Source organism: Equus quagga, chromosome 7 (assembly GCF_021613505.1).
Source record: "Equus quagga isolate Etosha38 chromosome 7, UCLA_HA_Equagga_1.0, whole genome shotgun sequence".
Classification (NCBI taxonomy): domain Eukaryota; kingdom Metazoa; phylum Chordata; class Mammalia; order Perissodactyla; family Equidae; genus Equus; species Equus quagga.
In genome coordinates this window covers 16,862,620-16,879,498 of record NC_060273.1, presented here as the reverse complement: position 1 = coordinate 16,879,498, position 16,879 = coordinate 16,862,620, and the positions used below count along the sequence as shown (strand labels likewise).

At 39.9% G+C, this 16,879-nt stretch overlaps 1 protein-coding gene across 4 annotated transcripts in view; it reads left to right on the top strand.

The window, feature by feature from the left end:
• Nucleotides 1-2,658: 2,658 nt before the first annotated feature.
• ACSM1 (acyl-CoA synthetase medium chain family member 1) overlaps nt 2,659-16,879 on the top strand; it is a 53,409-nt gene continuing 39,188 nt past the window's right edge. For 2 of the 4 annotated variants that reach the window (XM_046665857.1, XM_046665856.1), the window contains exons 1-3: nt 2,659-2,741; nt 5,567-7,396; nt 12,230-12,472. In XM_046665857.1, the coding sequence (XP_046521813.1) occupies nt 12,281-12,472 (192 nt within the window). In that variant the 5' untranslated portion in view covers nt 2,659-2,741; nt 5,567-7,396; nt 12,230-12,280. Of the gene's footprint in view, nt 2,742-5,566; nt 7,397-7,441; nt 12,473-16,879 lie in introns of those variants that run through there. The other 2 variants (XM_046665854.1, XM_046665855.1) reach the window with 2 other exon arrangements.

Below are 16,879 nucleotides of genomic sequence, written 5' to 3'. Positions count from 1 at the left end.
CTCCTCCCCCAACTTCTTCACCTGGCTGCTGCTTCTTGTCATTTAGGTCCGGGCTCAAATGTCCCTGTCACAAACAGTTCTTCCCTGATAGCCCTACAGTAGCAGCAGCCCTCACCCCATCACTCCCCATTACATCACCCCTTTCATTTTCTTCATAGCACTTCTCGTCAACTAAAAGTATCTTGTCTATTTGTCTACTTACTTATTCTCTGTCTTTCTCTGGCCAGCAGGTAGGAAACACCTAGAGTTACAAGTTTTATGAATAAATGGATGTGAACAAGAGATTCTAATGTGGTCGATATAGTGATCTCAGTAACCTTCTGAGTTAGATAGGAGTTATGCCAGTGTCACCAGTGAGGATAAGCTTGCAGCTCATCCTTTGTCTCCAAAGCCCAGTTCCTTTTAATCACATGGTATTACTGCCTCCCTGAGTACTCTTCTAGAAAAACCGAAGACATCAACTTGGCAGCCAGTAGCAACAAAGCCCACCTTACTAAATGTAATATTAGTAACAATCCCTTATAAAGTATGCTAACCTTCTCCTGTGGCATGGAGAGTATCTTTATGAAAGCTCATCAGTTCATGTAGAGATTTGAAGGACAGAGACCAGGGCTTATTCAAGCCTGCAACCCCAAGGGCCTGCCCTCGTTCATGTCAGATCCGACAACCTTAGTACATATCTGCTGGAAGAATGGATGGATTTTGTAAGCACTTGATGATTTACAAAGTACTTCTACATCCTTCATCTTATTTAATTTTCCAAAAAGCCCTAGAACATAAAGGAAAGCTGATATCATTAACTGCATTTAAAAGATGATGATAATGCAGGTCATACTCAAATTGCTGTCGTTTTCTTTCTTTAAGAATTATAAGGGACTCATATTCCCTGTTGAAACAGAACCCAGCTGAATTCCACACACTGCTGTTGCCCAGCCACACACATCTACTTAAAAGCCAAGACAGACACTTCTTTGTTATCTTTCATGTCTTACAAAATACATCAAATTCTGAAAAACTCTACGCTAATTAGATTAAAAAAGATGAAGCTAAACCATTCAACCTGGGATAATTGTTACATTCTGATTCTTTCCCTTTCTCACTTCCTTTTGGTCTCCATTGTCTATAGCATGGAGTATTCATCATCTTCCTCCACGAAGAGAATCCGCTTCTTACAGAATAGAACCATCAGGCCAGTGGGATCCTTGCTCTCTGAGTTAACCCTCCTGTTGGGTTTTACAGCACACAGCTTTTCCTGAATGGCCTCCTCCACTAGTTTCTCCTCTAGCACTCTGTGGGCTCTTCTCAAAAATGAAGGTCTGATGATGCCAGTCCCTTACACCAGGACCCCTGGACCTCCCCGTAAAATACTGCACATATTGCTTAATCTGGTTCTCAGCACCCAAAATCTGTGTCCTACTCAGCTATGCTGCCTTGTCTCCCAAATTTCCTCTCCATGTGCCCTGCGTTCTACCAGACCAGAATAGTCAATGATTTCCTAAACAATTTCTCTGAATTTCCTCCCACCATCTCTGCTACCAAGGATGAAGGCTCCACTTCTAGACACCCTCCCCATCCTTCAAGGGTTTTCCCTCGAAACCTCCCCTAGATCCCTTCAGCAATTCATTCAGCAAAATATATAGTAAGAATCTCCTTTAATGCCAAACAAACCCTATCCTCAAGGAGCTTAATATCTACTGAGGAAAAGAGACCCAGCTAAGAGAAACTCAACACAATAAGGGTGCTGGAATGGTGTCATTGCCAAGCAGTGGGCCAGCCATTGGAGGGAATGCAAAGAGAGTCCATGCCAATGCTCACTGAGACTGCCATCTAGGCAGAAAGACAGGAGGGAGAAAACAGCACCAGACTGGACTTGAAACAATCAGAAGTCCTGTGGCACGCAGTTCTTCATTCATTCATTCATTCATTCATTCAACAGACATTTACCAAGCCTGAATACGTGCACAGCACTGTACCAGGAATGCAGAAATGATGTTATATGGTTCCTGCTCTTAGGAATTTACAGTCTAGTAGGAGCAACAGAGATATATACACAGGGCTCTACCACAGGTGAGAAGCACTATACCAAGTGCCAGGGACCAGAGGAGGGTGGTTGGTTCTGCCCAGCAGAGTCCAGGAAAGCTCCAGAAAAGGATGATATTTGTCAGGGCTCTAAAGGGAGTATAAGTTTACCAGAGAACAAGAAAAGAAGCGAGGGGAAAGGAAGAGAAGGGAGGGGACGGGAGAGAGGGAGAACATTACATCAATCAGTCCAGTCAGGAGAAAATCACCTCAGTTATTTTAACATAGAGACTTTAACATAAAAAAGCTGTTTAGTTACAAAATCACTCACTAAGTGACTGAGAGATTAAAAGGCACTCTAAGGCATCATGAAGGTAGCAGTTGCAAGAAGCAGCTACCACTCCTACAGCTGAAGAAACAAGGGGAAAACTTAGAAACTCAGAGGAGGAAGCCCATTGGTGGGTGGTGGTGTGAAACTCCGATCTACAAGGAGGGGCACTACTCAGCTGGGCTGATGTCTCTGAGCTCAGAGGAGGGGCTCCGTGGGCTGGCCCAGACTTCTGAGGATGGGCACAGGCCAGCTGGTGCTAGTGTGTCCTAATTCAGGCATGACTTGCCGCTGGGTCTGCAAGTGCTGGGAGAAGTGCAGCCTGGATTCAGCTGCAGCTGCGGGAAGGAATTACAGCTGCCGAAGGAAAGAAGTGTCTGCACCTAGACTCTAGGTCAGTGGTACCAAAACAGGGGTGATTTTACCCTCCAGGGGACATTTGGTAATGTCTGGGGACATTCTTAATTGTCACAACTGGGGAGTTGCTGCTGGAATTTAGTAGATGGAGGACAGGGATGCTGCTGAACATCCTACAGTACACAGGACAGCACCCCTTCAACAAAGAATTACCAAGTCCAAAATGTCAACAGTGCCAAAGTTGAGAAGCCTGTTCTAAGTTAACACCGATGTGGGCTCCTGCCTTCCTTCCTCCTCACTCCAGGGCAAGCTTCTCCGGCTCAGTCCCATATTTACTTGAGCAGCTGGGTTGTCAGCAAAGGCTGTGCATGCTCTTGCAGGCAAGACCTGGGTGTCGCAGTATTTGGAATTTTCATTAACGCACTGTGTTAGCAGTAAAATTCCAGTTCAGGGAGCCTAGAAGTTGAAAAAAACTTACTCTGTTTTTAAAGGAACTTGGATTTCAGGTCAGTTTGGACAGGAAACTCCAATAGAAAAAGCATTCAGCCAAGGTGTAGCTGTGTGTATGTGTGCATGTATGTACATATAATGTACATACAATTCTAGTATATTAATGTACATATATATTATATATGCCATGTATAATATATTATATATATATACTGAGGCTCTGTTCATTCTTTTTCAATATTCTTCTCTCAGTTCTTCAGACTGGATAATTTCTTTTTCTAAAAGATTGTCACCTGAGCTAACAACTGTTGCCAATCTTTTTTTTTCTCCTGCTTTTTCTCCCCAAATCACCCCTGTACATAGTTGTATATATTTTAGTTGTGGGTCCTTCTAGTTGTGGCACGTGGGGCACCACCTCAGCGTGGCCTGATGAGTGGTGCCATGTCCGTGCCCAGGATCCGAACCAGCAAAACCGTGGGTGGCTGCAGCGGAGCATGGGAACTTAACCACTCAGCCACGGGGCCGGCCCCTGGATAATTTCTTTTGATCTACCTTTAGTTCACTGACTTTCTTCGGTGATCTCCAATCTACTTTAAAGGCCATTCAGTGAATTTTTAATTTAAGGTAATGTATTTTTCAGTTAGAGATTCTCAATTTAAAAAAATAATCTCTCTCCTAAATTTTTAAATTTGTTCATCATGAGTATATTTTACTTTAATTCTTGAGCATAGTCACTAAAGCTATAGCATAGTTATGAAAATCCATGTCTACTAATTCTAATATCTGGGTCATCAGTTTTCTCTATTGATGTCCTTTTTCTCTTGAGAATGGGTCATATTTTTCTGTTTCTTTGTATGTCTAGTAAAATTTTGGATTTTATGCTGAACATCGTCTATCATATGTTGTAGAGATTCTGGATTTTGTTATATTTTTCTGAAGTGTGGTTATTTTATTTGTTTGTTTTAGCAGGCAGTTAACTTAGCCATACTCCAAACTCCCTGCAGGGTCCAGCAACTGAAAACTCTGTTCAGTTCTTTTAACCTGAGACTGAAAGGATTCTGTGTAGTTCAGGGATCCCTGAGAAATTTGGGCAAAATGTATAGACAGAATTGGGGGATCTCCTTCCCTGGTTCTCTCCTTCTTGAATTTTCCCCATAAAAATGGGAAACTTGCCCAGGGCCATTCATTTCCTCCAATCTCCTCCCTCCGTTTTCTGCCTGCTTTTGGTTGCTCTTTAGTACATTCTGGTATTGTTTTTCATATTTTGTCCCAGGTTTATATTTAGTATCTTTCAGAAAGTTAGTCTTATGGGAGATACTACTCCATATTGCAAATTCTGCAATTATGTTCCTAGTTGAGAATAATTCGATTAATCTCTGCCTCCCACCCAAACTCATTGTGTGTACATTTTAATTCAATTAGAAACATTAACCCCCCCAAAATGCTATTTTATGATAATATGCATTAGGAGTTCCCAGGACAGTGTGGGAGAGCGTTGTGGATTGTAATCAGTATACAAGCTTAAAGCTCAGCTTTGTTCTGTCTCAGGGTGTTTTCACTTGGAATCAAGAACAGGTTAATTCTGAAACTCAAAACAAAGCAAAGAACTGTGTGTTCTTTCAGTTAGAAATTATTGCCAGGATCAACCTACACTGGTGAATGAACTTGGTGACTAAGAGTCAAAGATTAGAGCCAAGTGGATCTAGATTCAAATAGTATTTCTGCTATTTCCTGGCTCTGTGCCGGTGGGCAAGTAGCTTAAATTCTCTGAGCATCAGTATTCTCATTAGTAAAGTGGTGGTGATAATAGTACTTTCCACATATTGTTTTATCCTTTTGTCTACTTAATTGATCTTTTATGTGTTGTCTTTTGCCTCTCTGTCATGGGAACGTAAACTCCTTGAGAGCAGTAACCTTGTCTGACATGAACAAAGTTATATTTACACATAGAGGGTGCTCATTAAATATCTATTGAATGAATGAATGTACTACAGGTTTGTTATAAGATTAAGGAGGATACGGGGCTGGCCCCGTGGCCGAGTGGTTAAGTTCCCGCGCTCCGCTTCGATGGCCCAGGGTTTTGCCAGTTTGGATCCTAGGTGCAGACATGGCACTACTCGTCAAGCCATGCTGAGGTGGCGTCCCACAGGCCACAACTAGGAGGACCCACAACTAAAAATACACAGCTATGTGCTGGGGGGATTTGGGGAGAAAAAAGCAGAAAAAAAAAAAGAAGATTGGCAACAGTTGTTAGCTCAGGTGCCAATCTTTAAAAAAAAAAAAGATTAAGGAGGATAATGGGTGTAAAATACTCAAATTGACAGGATACATGGCTATACAGTGTCACTCAGAGAACTAGGCTGAGAGAATCTTTGCCAGATTTTGATGTTACTATCTCCATATGGTTTCCAGGACTACTGAGTCAGGGGAAAAGAGAGAACTCATACCTGTCCTTAAGTGCCCGAGACCAGAAGTGACTTGTGTCACTTCCACCTGGAGTTCATTGTCCAGAACTGGAATTCAATAGCCTCACCCTAACTACAAGAAATGAAAGAGAAGTGTGCATGGAATCTTCAGAGAGTTCTACTGGAGATGAGAAAACTGAGGTGCAATGGGATAAGAAACCTGCTCAATGTCACAGAACTGGTAACTGACAAAAGCTAGACTGAAACCCAGGCTGCCTGGCCTCAGAGCCTGTCTTCTTGACCACAACACTGGTGTCACAGTTTACATGAGAGATCTACTGAGATCCATGTGGAAGATCTACTGAGATCCAGAGAGTGTCTCATGGACTCTTCCTCCTGTTCCCATTGTCTTCTCAAAGTGACTGCCTCTTCTGTTCGAGTAAAAGTGTTTTTTGTACTTTGATACTTTGGATGTTTAATCTTTAACTTACTGAGGCCAGTCAACTAGTCCTCACTCCACTCCATAAAATAAAAGCCTGGCCTGAGCTGAAAGTTCATCATGAGTGAATTGGCCAGGAAAAGCAAAACCCACTTCTCAGAAGCCAGGCATGCCCCTCAGTCCTGGCAGGGACGTTCTGGGTGTCTCCAGCAAGCTCCGGTGGTGACTTGGAGCAAAGGCATTTTTCTCCCTGGTTCCACGGAGGTTAGGAGGGAAAAGGTGCTAGGAAAGTTGGACCAGGATACTGGAGATTCCCCATCACCCAACAACACCCCCATAATGGCTCTAGTAGAAAACTATCAGTACAAGCCACCATCTATGACAATCTGGGCTTTTCCAATGCAACATCATCAACCCAGCATACACATGCCTGGGCCAGGCACTCTACGGACTTTTTACATCATGCAATCCTTCCAAAGATTCCATGGGACAAATCTTATTAAGAACCCCCAACTCCTCCATTTTTCAGATGAGAAGACCAAGGTTAGAAGAGGTAAGTGACTTGCGCATGGCCATCTTGTAAGTGGCTGGGCCAAGATTTAAACTCAAGAATTTGGGATTCCAAAGACCTTGTGTTTTACTAGTACACTGAACTGTTTCTCTTAGAATCCCAAATTAATAGAAGCAGCCAACATTGGTTATGCCAAGTGCTATGCTATATGCTTTTCATGAATTATTTCATCTAAGCCTAACAATGACAGCAACAACAAAATAACCAAGGAGATTGGCATTACTATTATCATTCCCCTATTGCAAATAAGGAAACTGAAGCATAGAGAAAGAAGGTCAATGAAGGTCAAAGAGATGGTAAGTAGCAGACTTGAGGCTGAAACCCAAATCTTTCTCCCTCCAGAGCACAGGCTTTAACTACTAAGCCACACTGCCACTTGGCTGTCATTTAAATGAAAACATTGGAGGTACAGAGCTGGGAAAGGGGAGCAGCTTAGCCACAGAGAACTAGTGAAAGTGCTCCTTTTTGACTTTATTTGTTGATTCACCCTGAAAGTCATCCTCCAAGAATTGGAAGTGACTTCATATAGTTGAAGTTTATAGTTACTTATAGTTGAAGTTAAGTTTATAGGTTTTCTAACCAACTGTCTTTCCATGGAGGCCTGTGATTGCTTTCTGTCTTTTCCTAACTGAGCATCTCCTCCCACTTTGGGATCATCCAATTGCTTCCAAGTTCTCAACCCCAGCTGGGGCCAGGAGGCAAGTTCCACTGTGTGCACATTCCTGGGAACTTCTGATCAGAGAGAGCTGAACATGCAAAATCCCCTGTTCTATATGAATCCAAGACCTAGCCCGACTGTTTCCTAGACAGTACCACGTAAGACTGAGGTGAGTGACAACTTCTGTGAGTTGTGTATGGGTGTGTGTGTGTTTGTATGTGTATCTGCCACAGGGCAGTAAAGTATATACAGAGCCCTGAACTTAAAATATGAAGACCTTCTTTCAGATTCTGGCAATGCTGCTTATAGGTTGGCTGACCTTGGGCAAGTCTCTCAACTTCTCTGACACTTCATTTCTGTAATTGCAAAATGAGGATGGTGATAGTGAATGAGAGGAAAAATTGGAATATACATGTGATATGCCCAGGACAGTGGCTGGCACATAGAAGGTGATTGGTTTCATGTTAGGCAACTTTGAATATGGTGGGCTGTGGGAGGAGGGTGCACAGGGGAGAAAAAGAGACCCAGAAGGTGAACATTTGAAAGTAAACTCCATTATGTTGACGTTGGTTCACATTATATAAAGTGAATGCTTTCATTCAAAAAAATTTGGGGGTGGGGAGGGCCGGCTTGGTGGCACAGCGATTAAGTTCACATGTTCCGTTTCGGCGGTCCACGGTTTGCCAGCCCGGATCCTGGGATGCGGACATATGCACTGCTTGTCAAGCCATGCTGGGGTGGGCCTCCCACATATAAAGTGGAGGAGGATGGGCACGGATGTTAGCTCAGGGCCAGTCTTCCTCAGCAAAAAGAGGAGGATTGGCAGCAGATGTTAGCTCAGGACTAATCTTCCTCAAAAAAAATTTTTTTTTTTTTTATTATCTAACTGTGGGATTTTGGATTCGGAATTGTCTGGGAGTTAGAGAGCACCTCAACATTTATTGAGCCCTTACTGTGAATTAGACCCAGGGTTGGCAAAGTGATTTCTGTAGATTATCTCACTAATCCTTTGTGGAAAGTGGGGTAGTAGGTATCATTACTGTGCTCTCAAGTTCAGAGACATAGACAGTGGCCAAGATCACCTAGCTGCTAGGCAATGGAGCCTAACCTGGCTCTGTAACTCTTGGATCCTCTGTAGCACACAAGTATGTTGTGTCATAAAACAAACAGCTTTTTTAGTGCAAATTCTTGTGAAATCCAAGCTCTGTTGCAGGAACCCTTCAAGGCACTGTCCACCTAGGCACATAGTGGCGAGCCTGGCCACCTCTCAAAGCCACATTGCCAAAATGATTACAAAATACACTCTAAAGCACATGAAAAGATTGTTCTTTAAAACTATTTCATAGGATGTCCTTAGACTATGAACTCCAAAAGGGTAGAAACTCTTGCAGTCTAATTAATCTCTGGTTATCTAAAACCACAAATGGCACATCCTCGATAAATAGCTGATGAATGAAAAATATATTTTTCTGTAATTCTCACATTCTGTAGGCACACTGCTTTTCTCTCTCCAACTTTCATCTTCTAGTTTTCTGAATAACAGCCAAAAGGGAAGAATGTAACATTTAGTTGAGTACCTATCATGTGTCAGGTATTGTGAGGAATAGATGTAGTTACAGATGTAGTTATAAAGTTATAAATATCAATATAGTATATATAGTGGTAGATATACAGATATTGATATAGTCATAAATATATAAATGCAGGTATAGATGTAGATCTAGTTGTAGATATAGATAGTAACAGATATTGATATAGCCATAGGTATTGGCATATTTGTAGATATAGATACAGAAACAGATATAGTTATAAAGACAGATATACACAGAGATAGACATATAGATATAGATATCTCTGGCCTTTCGTCCTCTTAACACACTGTGAGATTAGGTTCTTACTTATTGATGCAGTAGCTGGACCCTGAAGTATCTGTGTTCAGGAATTTATTCCCATTCCTTCTCTTCAAACTCTAATTTCAAAGGTTAGACAGCCATTTCTTTTTGTGAGGCCTGATTGTTCAATGAGAGTTTCCCCAGAGAGAGTGCTAACAAACAATAGCTCCCATTTATGGAGTACTTACTTTTGCTGAGTCTGTGCTACATGCTTTATACAGGATGTCATTCATTCATCACCACAACTCTAGGAAATAGGTGCTGCCAATATTTTCATATTTTAGAGAGAGGTTAATAAAATTGCCCAAAGTTACATGAGTGGTGAGTGAAGAGGTTGGAATTTGAACCTGTGCTGTGTAACTCCTATGGACATGCTCTCAGCTACCACAGTTCTCAGCTGGACACTGTGTTTGGCCCTTTCATGTGATTAAGATTAAATTAGAATTGCAAACACATTTGTAAGATGATGCTGAAGTCATTTCTCTTTTATTTGATTAAACCAATATGATCTCAATAAAATAAATTTTTAAAAAAGAGGGATGCATTAGTTTGCTAGAGCTGCAGTAACAAAACACTGCAGACTGGGAGGCTTAACCAAGAGGAATTTGTTTTCTCACAGTTCTATAGGTGAGAAGACTGAGATGAAGATGTTGGCAGGGCTGGTTTCTTCTGAGGCCCTGCTCCTTGGCTTATGGATAGTTGTCTTCATGTTCACATGGCATTCTCCCTCTCCCTCTGTCCTGATCTTCTCTTATAAGGACCCCTGTTATAGTGGATTAAGATCCATCTAATGATCTTATTTTAACTTAATTACCTCTTTGAAGATCCTAGCTCCACATGCAGTCAGATTCTGAGGTACTGGGGCGTTAGGACTTCAACATATGAATTTTGAGGGGACATAATTCAGCCCATAATAAAGGCTTAATTAGTTTCCTCGCTATTTCTCTCCCTCTTCTTTTGGTCTTTAGCCACTTATTAAGGGGTTGTTTGCATTGTCTTTGGGGATTTTAAGGAAGACCCTGAGGTCATTTATACACCTATGTATAAAAATGGCAACTGAGTCTGGCATTCTTGCTCTAAATCAGCTCCAGCCTGTGAAGGGAGGTATGCATTGGAAAAAAATAGCAGAGAAGGTGGGCTTCTAGAAACCAGCTCTGCTACTAAACTTGCCTTGCAACCTTGGGGAAATCCCTGTCTCTCTTGGGATGTTGGCTTAGATCAGGGATTTTAAGCTCAAATGTCCATAGGAGCTAGACAGGAGCAGTAAGTGGAGAAGTAGATAGGTGTGACAAAAGAGAGTGGTGGAAACAGTGTCAAATTGGAGAACATCCCGTTTAAGTTAAGCAGAAAATTCTCAGGTCCAGTCAGTTGGTGCTAGCTTGAAATGAAGGCCCTGTATTGCTAGCCCTTCTAAGTTTTCAAGAGAAAACTTCATTCAAGACTTTTAAATGAGATCTCACAAATTTTACATGTTGGCAATTCAAATTTTACCTCCAAGGACTGAGAGTCAAAAGGAATATGGCCAAGGTCCAGGTCTGGGCCAGCTGATATCTCGGGTCTTCTTGCCCAAAAGTGCTCTGATGAAACCAAAGATGGTACTGTTGATTGATCGACGGGCACTAAAAGAGAAGAGAACATTCTTCAGTTCACGTGGCCCAAGGATCTGTGCTGACAAGCAAACTCGAAGGGATGAACTTTTCATATATCTATCCTCTTTTCTGCAACAGTAACCCAATTGCATATTTAGCACTGCCGCCTCTACTAGAAATACTTAGCGGGGTTCTGGGGGCAGAATCCAAATTAGTTGGGGTTAGGTATTTTGTGTCTAGACTGTCTAAAAATAAATTGAGTCAAGTTTTATTGCTCTGTTCTATGTGTCTGTTGTCAAACAGGATTATTTTGCTGCTGAAACTGAGGAGGAGGGGCTTAATTGTTTGCAGTGATAAAGTGCTTGAATCTCAAAGCTGTGTGCAAAGTGGCTTTCTTCAGGCAACATTCTCATGGATAGATAGTTACAGCTTAAGCCAATTTTCACAATCAAATTTCAAGAAGGACCCTAATAAATGAGAGTTCTGTTCCCATGTTTGTGGCATTTGTTGGGGTCTGGAGTGGTGCAGAGGTTCATTTCACGTGTCAACTCCAATGGATTGGTAACAGCTGCCCGGAAGCTGTCCTGGGGAAGACCCTGAAGCCAGGCCCCAGTCCAGTAAAGACGGTGCTGTGATATTTACTTCATCTGTCCTGAGTATGGTGGTGTATATTTGTCAATATCCTCGTAGTCTCAAGTGACAGAAATCTAATCTTAGGCAAGAAAAATGGTTGGCTCATAAAAATTCAGGATAGGATATTAACAAGAATGGAGTAGAGATGTGGATGGGCCTCAGGCACAATATGAACCAGTGACTTGAACTCCTCTGAGATACTCTCTGCCCCTCACCTCCACATCTCTCAATATCATTTTTGTTCTCTCATATAGAATGGATACCTCCACATGACAGAAAGCATAACTACAGACAGTTCCAAAAATGTGCATTTTGCAGAGTCCAACAGAGAGAGACTGCCTTATATACTCTTTGGTAACAAGCACACACACACATTTTGGGGAGGGATTATGATTAGCCCACTTTGGATTTAAAAATCATGGGGAATGACTGCTCAACCCTGGACCAATCAACTTTAGACAGAAGTTGGAATCACCTAAAAATATGACAGCTTCCATCAGAACCACACATTTGGGCTCAGCAGGAAGATAGGTCTCCAGAGCAAGGATAGCATGGAATATAAGACTTTCAAAATAGTGAGTTTCTACCACAAAGGGGTTGTCCACATGGCTACCATCCTGAGCTTAAATCCAAGGGGGTAAAGGAGAAGGAGAAGACCCTCAGGAATGGGTCCCAACCTCATCTAGTATCTACAGCTTCTCCCTGTTGTTTTCTGCCTTGTGCTTCCTTAGCCGGTAAGAGACATCCCCACCTAAATCAATAAATAGGGCCCTCCAAAGTTCAGTGAGCTGAAACAAAGCTGTAACCCTAGCAGTTAACCAGGAGTGCCTCCATTTTGTGGAGGAAATTCCTGCTCCCTGACCAATCTGTTAGCCATCTCTTCCCAAGGCAGGCGGTGACCTGAGAATTCTGCGCCTGCTTCCTGAGGACTGCCCCACCATGCAGTGGCTGATGAAGTTCCGGGTCCTCTGGGGCATCCACAAATCCTGCCATGGCTTCCTCCCTGCACCTCAACACCTGCGCTGCCAGTTTTTATCAGGAGCTGAAGCCCCAAGATGGAATGACCATGATACACCTGAGGAATTTAACTTTGCAAGTGGTGTATTGGACTATTGGACTCAAATGGAGAAGGTGAGGAGGGCTCTGTGATGGGAGGGTGAGAACAGCAGTGGCCTTACTGCCCTTATCTTGCTCGTAGTAGGCTGAGGGGAGCAGAAACAAGAACAGCTGCTGCCTCAGCTTACCAGTGTCACAGAAAAAACTTATGTTTTGGGGTTCAATTCTCAGCCTAGCCACTTCCTCACTTCTCCAAGCCTCAGTGGTTTCATCTATAAAATAGGAATAATCTCATTTAAGAAACAAGACAGCAGATGCACAATCAGTGCTCCATAATTGTGAACAAGTGCAAAGTTCTAATCACAAAGTCAACAAATTGATGTTAGTCTGAGTCTGTTAATCTTCAATGAATGGGATTGTGAGTCTAACTATCTGTCTTAGAAGAGATGAGTACAGCATCTGATACATTAACTTCTGTTTGTTTTGGCAAAAAAATCATGACATGAGCAAGTTCTTCCTATCAATCTCTGATGCAATTTAACATTAAACATTGCTCAATAAATATAGTCAAATATGTATTAAACACAAAGATTTTTAAAAAAACAGCTGAATGTCATTGCCATGTAATAGCTCTTTGTCCTGTACTGTTGCCCAAGGAAATTAATTTATGTGCTGCCAAATATTCCAAATTCCTTACTATCCAATAGTCATGTCTGCCTAGATTTCTTTGAGCCGATGGGTCTGTGTTTTGTGGCTCCTGAATTTAATTCCATAATTTAACATGAATAATTAGTAACAGTCCTAGGACCAATACAATTCTAAAGGGTCCTCATGTTTCTCTGAAACTATTAGACTTTTGTCCCAGCATCCCATAAAGGACTCCTCCATGGTATTCACAGAGAGTCTAAATGTTTTGTAATTCTTATACACATGTAGTGTTACTGGCACTAGAATGTAAGTTCCACGAGGTTGTGGAATTTTTTGCTGTTTTGATCACTGTTGTATCCCCAGCATGTAGAACATGCCTGGCACATTAACTATTTGTTGAACGAATCTAAATGCATGCAGCACCCTGGACAGCAACACAACCAGCGCAAGATAAACAGCGTTGGTTCTTGGCTGTGACTTGGTTCTATTTTAGCAAGGGGCTGTTTACTTCCTCATGGACGTGTTGTAAACATGTACAGGGGAATACAGGAATCTTTGGCACAGGCAGGCATCATGCAAAGAAGGCAACAGAGTTCAGAAACCAGGATTGGGCTTTGGGGCTTCTTATGTAAAAATCATGTCTCAAAGTAACTAAACATTCATTTCCATATGGCAACAATTGGTAGAGGTAAATGGTTGCTGCCCTCTTGGGAGGTCCGTGGCTCACCAGTTTGCCCCCAAGGCTTCTCTCATTTGTTACTTGCCTGGTCTCCATAGGCTCTGGGTTTGCAACCTCTGGTATAAAAACAAGATTATCCCAACTCATCTAAATATTAATCGAATAATACATATTATTTCCCAATTAAATATAAAGCAAAAATTTTTAACTCCCAGACCTTTAAAGTAATCTTCCTTGGTAAATTCTTTTAAAGTCTAGGTATCAATCAATTACTAGTTCATCCATGTGAATTGATCCATGACTGCGTCTCCCAGTTTGACATATCATACTGTATATTGGTCATTTGGTGAGCCTACAAGGAGTACATCCATTTTTTTAATCAATGGCAATCTACAAAGGAATAGCAGCCCATTTGTCATGTTAAATTACATTTAAACTACTTTCTTTGTAAGTTAAATTACAATCAATCTTATTTTTAAAGTGAATAGTTTGGTCATAATCTACATCCAGAAAATTTGATCATTGCCCAGTTTAGAGAAACAAATCATCCTCTTCATCCAAAGAAATAAAAGCCTAATCCCATCTTTAGATTTAATTTAACCCTGAAGTTCGTTTTCATTCCTTATTTATATCCCAGAGTTGTTTTTTATTTATTAATTCAATAAATATTTACTGAACATTTACAGTGTGCCAGGTGCTCTTCTAAGTGCTTTCATAAAGAATTTTAAAGTTTATTACTGTTTTCTTTTGTTGTTGTTTTATTGAGATATAATTGACATACAGCTATCACTATTTTCTTTAAAAAAACAGAAAAGCATCAGTTTTTCAAGTCAAACTCTTAACACACTAGTATGCGTACCCAAAATTTTAGACATAAAAGTCTGGGATTTTCATTATGAGAAAGCTTTTAGTAAAGGACTTAATTTCTTTAATAGATACTAGGTTATTAAGATTGTGATTTTATCAGCTTTGGCAAGTTGTATTTTTTTTCTTGAGCAATTTGTCCATTTCATCCAAATTGTCAGATTTGGCATAAAGTTATTTATAATTTTCTCTTATTGCTGTTTTAAATCTGTAAGAATTGTAATAATGTATGCTTTTTCATTCCTGATATTGTTAATATGTTTAGTCCTTCTTTTTTTCTTGATAAGTCTTTCTAAGAGTTTATCAATTTTATTAATCTTTTAAAACCAGCTTTGGCTTTACTGATATTCTCTATTGTGTATTTGTTTTCCATTTCATTGATGCATGCTGTTATCTTTATTATTTCTTTTCTTCTATTTTCCTTTGATTTGATTTGCTGGTCTTTTTTTTAGCTTCTTGAGATGGAAGCTTAAGTCCTTACTCTTCAGCCTTCCTTCTTTTATAATATATGCATTGAAAATTTTAAATGCACTTTTAAGGTGCATTATACAAATTATGATATGTCATATTTTATCATTCAGTTTAAAATATTTATATTTGCCTTTTTGATTCTTCTCTGACCCATAGATTATACAGAAGTGTATTGATTAGTTTCCAGATAGTTGGTGTGGGTTTTTAATGGTCTCATTGTTAATGATTTCTAGCTTAATTCCATTATGGTCAGAAAACATACTCTATTTTAAACTTTTGAAATTTCTTGAGATTGGAATTTTCCAAATGCAATGGAAAATAGTGTGAATTATATTACTGTTGGGAAAGTGTTTTATCTATGTCAATTAGGATTTAAATTTTCTCAGTCTATCATATTCTATCATTAATTTAGAGAAATCATTAAATTTCTACTTGTATTTCATTTTAATTAATTCTGAGGCAAACCCTTTCTATAGATAATAAACTCTCATGTGTTTTAATATTCAGAAATAATCTTATTACTCATGAGTCACCTAAGTAATTGATAAGCCTTTCCAATTTTCTTTTTTCAAAGTATATTTTAGTTAGAGATTGGCAGGGAGTAGCTATGTAGGTTTTTGTTTATTTAAGTCAACTATATTGATGTATAACTTACATAGAATAAAATGCACACATTTTAAGAATAAAGTTTAATAAGTTTTAGAACATTTCTATCACCTCAAAAGTTTCCTTTTGTCCTTTCCCAGTCAATCGCCACCCTTCTTCACCCTGAGCCCCAGGCAACCACTGATCTGCTGTCACTAGAAATTATAGTTCTCTCCTAGGGTTTCTCAGAAATGAAATAATACAGTAGGCACCCTTTTGTGTTTGGTTTCTTTTACTGAGCAACTCAGCATAATGTTTTTGAGATTCATCATGTTGCCCTGTGTATTAATTGGTCATTTCTTTTTGTTGCTGAGTTGCTTACTCAGCATTTTATCTTTTAAAACTATTTCTCAATTTCCCTCGGCTTCAAACATCACTGCATAAAACTTTAAAGTTCAAATACAGTTTAAGAGTTGTGTGTTTTCTTCCAGCCTTCCCTTAATATCACGTTATCAGCTTAATCCTTAGTGCAAAAATCCATAACTGCTTAAGCAATGTCTTCTCTAAGTTGCGAAAGTGAAGGGCTAAAATACTGTCTGAATTCTAAGCAACAACAGTTGTTTTCTACCTTGATACACCAGCTTTTCCATCATTTTAAAAACTCCTAGAGGAATATTACATGCTCTTCTCACCTTGTATAAGCAGTGCACACCAGTGATTTATATTTGCTAATATTCTTTAATCTATTGGGCAAGAATATTTTTCATAGCAGTGATTTTTTCATAGATGTGAATATATATATATATATATATATATATATATATATATATAATCTTACTACAGATGAGATACATTCTTTGTCCCAATCATCTGAGTCAAAGGTAGTAGGATCATGTTTTCACGAGTGGAAAAAAATTCCTGGAAGAATATACACCAAACAATTATCAGTGTTAACATTCAGGGAGTGAAAATGTGATGAGAAATCTGAAGAAATTTTTCTGTTTATAAGAATCTTTTCTTTCATAAGCTTCTGCCTTGCCTGAATTTTAGTCTGAATATGTTTGTTTGGGGAATAAAAATAAATAAATCTTCAAAAAAAGCATGCTAATTATAGTAAAATAGAAAGTTGATTTAAACAAGAAAACAAAAATTGGCCATAAATATTTAAAACCATTTACATATGTGCATATATGTGTGTCTTGTTCATCCTTGTATCGTTTTGGTCTAAGAATGTA